The sequence below is a fragment of the Crocodylus siamensis genome, chromosome 6 (assembly GCF_052110815.1).
Source record: "Crocodylus siamensis isolate JL-2025a chromosome 6, ASM5211081v1, whole genome shotgun sequence".
Taxonomy (NCBI): Eukaryota; Metazoa; Chordata; order Crocodylia; family Crocodylidae; genus Crocodylus; species Crocodylus siamensis.
The window spans coordinates 43,432,194-43,438,193 of NC_143400.1; the positions used below are offsets into that span (position 1 = coordinate 43,432,194).

Consider the following 6,000-nt stretch of genomic DNA (forward strand, 5'->3'; position numbering starts at 1 on the left):
AGTGAGGGGCACCAGCAGAGCTGAGGAGGAAGAGTTTATGGCTAAGGCAACAAGGAAAGAGGGGCAGGCTTTATGGGCACCAGCAAAGGTGTCTGGGTGGTCCCAGCACTGCTCTATCAAGGGACTGAGGGCTGGGAGTGACGGGCACCTGCAAAGCTTGGGGAACCCAGGGCTGGATTAACTGGGGATTGTGAGTTGGGGGTGAGAGACCCTGGCATGGTTAGAGGGACCCCAGGGCTGCAGAGACAAGGGACTGTGGATCAGAAGTGAGGGGCACCTGCAGGGCTGGGCAGGGCAAGCACAGGGCTGGAGGTAGCAGAGGGATGGGGTCTGGGATGAGGGGCATGCGCAGAGCTGTGAGGATGAGTCCAGCCCTGGTTAACAGGTCTCTGCTGGTCAGGAGGAGCATAAACATAAATGATGAGGGGCAAGCCTAGGACTGGGGTGGCAGAAGGCTGCATGGTAGGAGTGAGAGCAGCAACAGACATTGCTGGAATGAAGCACTGGATTGGCAAGGGGGTGTGGGGCAGAAGTGAGGGGCATCCATGGAGCTGGGGAGGAAGAGATAAGGGCTAGAACAGCAGGGAGCTGCAGGTGAGTCCAGCACTGGGCTATGGGGCAGGAGTGAAGGGCACTAGAAAAACTAGGAGGCTATATTTAGGGCTAGCAGAGGGTGTGAGAGACATCAGCCTGCCTGAGGGCCCAGAATTTAGGGCTAGGACAGCAGGAGGCAAAAGGTCAGTATTTGAGGGCACCAACAAAGCTGTAAGAATGAGCCCATGGCTGAGTTTGCAGGGGCTGGGCATTGAGATTGAAGATCACAAGCAGGGCTGGGGTACAGGGAGCACAGAGCTGCGGAGCAGGGGCTTGTGTGTCAGGAGTGAGAGGCATTGACAGGGATAAGGTGGGAAGCAGACTGAGGGTCGGGAGTGAGGGGCACCAGCAGAGCTGTGGAGGCATCCAACATCTGGGGCAGGAGGGGACCTGAGGATCAGCACTGAGGATCATTGGAAGAGCTCTGAAACCCCCTCCCCTCTGTCAGACATCAGGGGCTGGTGCTTGGGAATGAGGGACACCTGCTTGCTGGGGACAGAGGAGTGCAAGTGAGGAGTGAGGGCCACAAGCACAGTAGTAGCAGAGGGGTTTGCCAGACACTGCAATAGCAGTGTGCTTTGGGTAGAAAGCAAAGGAGAACCAGCAGAGTTGTTGGTCAAGGGTCAGCAGATTGGGAACGAGGGGCACTGATAGGGCTATGGGCTGCAAGGGGCTGTAGGTCAGGAGTGAGGGGCACCAGCAGGGTTGGAGGGCAGGAGTCAGGTCATGAGTGACAGGCACCAATAGGGCTGGAGGGAGCAGGGGTCTTCAGGTCTAGAGTGAGGTGGGCTGGTAGGGCAGGAAGTGGCAGACTGGGAGGGAGTTCATAGCAGAGTTTATCCCAAAGAGATTTCCCAGTCTCTTCCCTCCGGTCCAACTGCAACTGCTTGCTGCTAAGCCACCTCTAAGCTCCATCAAAATTTCCCCCTTGGCATCTCACCTGGCAGGTGCCAAGCCCTGAATTCGTCTGGTGTGTGAGCCCCTCTCCCAGGGCTGCCTCAGTCTTCCCTCACCAGCTCTGCACCAGGGCAGCCTGCAGGGACCGTGTTTGCAGAGATGGAGCTCGGCCCCAGGGGGCCAAAGACAACTAGCGGTTGCTATTGAGCTGCCTGTCAGTTCAGAGATGACAGACATCACTCACATCTCTAGACTTCAGGGCACTCAGCTCAAGATGTTTTGAGACCCCTCTCCTGAGCACTTGACTCTTGCTGGGACTGTGAACCCCTCAGCCCCAGATCCCTGCACTCTCCCAGATATTGAAGTCCATGGGGAGCTGTTCTCAACTGGGGTTTTAGGGAAGTGTCTCACTAAATCTTCCTCCAGGTCTGTGAAGAAACAAATGAGACTGGCTAGGCTGGTTAGTTATAAACCAGTTGGGCACTGTGTTTTGAGGAAGGATGGTTCTCTGTGCCCTCCCCCCACTCCCAATGGCCTCATCCCATCACCCTCACTTACCTCATGCCTGACAGCTATAACTTCCACTGTAAATTGGGCTGATGAATCAAAACCAATCCCTGGAGGAGAGGCATGGATGGGATGTGAAGGGTGAGAGAAGAGTGGCTCAAAGGATCAGAGAAAAATGGGATATGCCATCAGTGGGGTTCACAATGCAGGCAGCTTGGTGGGATGATGAGAGGGGAAAATGTGCACACTGGGAATGATGTAGGCAAGAAAATGGGGGTGGAGATGAAAAGCCCAAGCTGTAGCTGGCACCTACTGGTCCCCTCACAGTCAGGGTTTGGCCCAGTTTCCAACAATGGCACTAAGGGGGACTGCTTCAGGGAACAAGGGGGTCCACAGGGTCACTCCTTCACTCCCTTGCTCTCTCTTCCTTTTCAGTGAGCCCCAGAGGCCCAGCCGTCTTCCCCCTGGGTCCCTGCTGTGACAGCCCCAGCACCCCTTCTCAGGTCACTCTGGCCTGTTGGATCACTGGCTACTTTCCAGAACCTGTCACAGTGCAGTGGTCCAATAGTGGCTCTTCTGCCAAGACCTTCCCTCCAATTAAGCATTCCGATGGGCTCTACAGCGTGAGCAGCCAGATCTCTGTCCCAGCCACGAGTGCACAGTCCAGGACCTACAGCTGCATAGTGACTCACCAGTCAACCGGGTCCCACATCACCAAGCAAGTCCAAGGTAGGGACAGAGGCCTGGGGGAGTTTCCTCACAAGTCCCCCTCATTAGTTTGCCACAAACAGAAAAGATACTGTACTAACCTACTGGTACTGCCGACTAGTGGGGATGGATGGATGGATGCATGCATGCATGCATGCATGGATGGATGGATGGATGGGGCAAGACAGATAAAAAAGTTTAAATAAATACCATCCAGGAAAGAATGGATGAAAGTTGAAAGACAGAAAATGCCAAATTAAGGATGGGGTACCATGCTGTGGGGACTAGGGCAGGGGCCTTAGTAAGGGGTGAGAGGATGTGAGAAGTGGTATGGGGGTCCAGTAGGAGGTACAACATCCCATGGAGAAAAGTTAGGGGACTCCACAGCTGCTAACACCCCCTTGCTCATATCCAACAGGCTGTCTTCCCAAGCCACCCCAGCCACCCACAGTCCGTGTGCTCCACTCGTCCTGCAGTGCCAAGAGTGATGACATTGAGCTGCTGTGCATCATCGCTGACTTCTATCCCAAAATTCTGTCAGTGGCATGGCTGGTGGATGGTAGCACACAGCATATAACCTACACCACTGATGACCCCAAGAAGGATGATGGGAGCTATACCTTCCACACCACCAGCCAGCTCAACATCTCCCAGAATGAGTGGCTAGAGGGGAAGACCTACACATGCCAAGTGAGCCACTCGGCAACCAGCACCGTAGTACAGGGCTATGCCCGGAAGTGCTCAGGTATTGTTTGGCAGGGCTGGGCTGGCTGGGGTGTAAGAGTCCAGGGGAAGGGTGGGTGAGACAAAAATCTGGGCTGCTGCCAAGAAGAGGGGAGTGAGATGGTGGGTCTGAGGAGCTGATCTGGGCTCTCCCCATCACCAGGCTCAGAGGACTGCCCACAAACTGAAGTCCAAGTCTCCCTGAAGGCCCCAAGCCCTGCAGACCTGTACACAGGTGATTCACCCACACTAACCTGCTTAGTGGACAAGCTGCTTAGCAGTGAGGGACTCCATGTGCAGTGGTCCCGGACGAACCAAAAGCCTGCCGACCCCAATCCTCTGGAGCTGGAAGAAAAGTTTGATGGCTCCTTCACCGCCACAAGCACCCTGCCTATCTCTGCCAATGACTGGACCAGTGGTGAGGAATTCACCTGCACAGTGACACACAGAGACATTGTAGTCCCCATCAAAAAAACCATCAAGAAGAAACCAGGTAATTTGAGAATGGGCTTTTGGGGGAGAAGTCACCTTTCACTCCCAACTCCCCACCCCAGGACACAGAGGGTGGGAAGGACCTGAAAGAGAGCCCCACCTTATATCTTACACTGAGAATCCTGGCTCTAAGCTCCCTCCCACCCCAAGCAACAAAAAGATGACCTCATCCTCTTCTTTGGGCCCTGGCTGCCTGTCCCCAGCCTTGAGCCCCTCCATGCCCAAGCAGCAAGGGGGAGGTGACCCTCCCCAACCCTTTTCCTCTATGTAAACCAACTAAGTGACATCCATAACTCACCCATGTCTTCTCTCATCCACCCATTCCTCAAAGGTAAACGCTTTGCGCCTGCCGTCTACCTCTTCCGGCCTCACCATGAGGAGCTTTCATCGAACTCAGGTTCTGTGACCATCACCTGCCTGGTTCAGCACTTCTTCCCTGAGGACATCTCAGTGAAGTGGCTGAAGAACCACAATGAAGAGGTGGCGAAAAACAGCTATGTTACCACCTCAACCATGAAGGAGACATCTGGGGACTCAACCTACTTCCTCTTCAGCAAGCTCACAATTCCTAAGAACAGCTGGAACAGTGGAGACTCCTACACTTGCATGGTTGTCCATGAAGGCCTCCCCATGAAGTTCTCACAGCGCTCGGTCCAGAGAGCCCCTGGTAAATGAAGCATTTACCCTATAGCACTTTCTCCTTCCTGCTATCCAAGTTCAATAGATCTTTTGTAAATAACCTCTGTGCCTGCAACCAAAAATCATCTAGACAAATAAAAGGAACCAACCTGAGCTCAATCCTTGGGTCTCCTCATCATGGTGTCATTCGGGGCTGTTCGTGACTCACTTTGGATGGGGATGGGTCCCAGAGTGGGGTCTTAAAGATGCTGAGATGTTGCTGTGGTGGGGTGGTATTGATGGATAAATCTTTACGTACCACTGATGGATGGGCAGTTGGATAGATGGATCCAGGTGGGGAGATACCTACAGCTAAATCTAAATACACCATGGATAGCTGGATGGATGGCTGAATGGATTGGTGGTTGAGTGAACCCAGGTTGGGAGGTGTTTGCAGATAAATATGTATGCACCACTGATGGAGGGAGGGAGGGAGGGAGGAATGGACAGAGAGACAGGCAAATAGACCCAGGTTGGGAATTATTTATAACTAATTATATATGCACAACCTATGGATGGAACCATCCATTCCAGGAAGGAAAAAATAGTTACATTTATGGTTTCTAACCACATCCAGAGAGGGGCTGCTAGAATGATCAGAGACTGAAAAGCCTGTCTTGCCAGAATATGGTAAAAGAGCTTGGCTTGCTAGTCTAGAAAGACAAGGACAAGCAGAGACATGTTTGCTCTCTTTAAACATGTGGTGCCTTGAGTGAATGCTAAGAAGAGATAAGAGCTTTGTAATCTGAAGGACAATGTCAGCAGAAGGAGAAATTGGCTGCAAAGAGACATAGGTTGGAAATTGGAAGGTGTCTAACCAGTAAGGGTACTGAAGGCAAGCAAGCTAATGTTGAAATGGAGCTTGGTAGGGATTGTAGCATGTGGCTGAAGGGGACTAGCATCAGTTATGCAATGTGACAGTCTGGATATGGAAGCAAGACTCAGTAGATTCATACCTATCACAGAGGCAGAGGTGGGTGGACTGTTAGGTGGACATTCACCTCAGACAGCAGAGGAAAGGATCCATTCAAACGAACTTCAGGAGGAAGAGGATGGACACAGACAGGCTAAGAATGGAGGCTCAGGTGAGCCCAGACAGACAGTTTTCAGATGGAAAGTTTGATAGGTCAGCTTCAGAGGAAAGGACTGATCCATAAATAAATACTTCAGAGAGGATAGAGGAGAACAGGGAGAAGTTTCTCTGCTTATTATAGTAGTGCTTGAAGCACTAACTCAGATCAGATCCCCCTTCTCCTGGACACTGCACAGGCAACGGCTATGAAAGCACCCCTGCCTGAGAGCGCTCCCACTCTAAACAAACAAAGGGTGCAAGGGGCCAGGGAAGATCCAGAGAAGTGACTTATCTGAGGCCCTCTATCAGGTTACCAGCAGAGCTGAGGA

General features: G+C 52.6%; 1 gene segment (V, D, J or C); it reads left to right on the forward strand.

The window, feature by feature from the left end:
* The window catches only part of LOC149862402 (Ig gamma chain C region-like), a 246,711-nt gene extending 241,992 nt beyond the window's left edge, over positions 1–4,719 (forward strand). The window contains 4 exon segments of the C gene segment in view: positions 2,434–2,727; positions 3,125–3,451; positions 3,593–3,922; positions 4,253–4,719. Of these exon segments, the coding sequence occupies positions 2,434–2,727; positions 3,125–3,451; positions 3,593–3,922; positions 4,253–4,596 (1,295 nt within the window).
* The last annotated feature ends 1,281 nt before the right edge of the window (positions 4,720–6,000 follow it).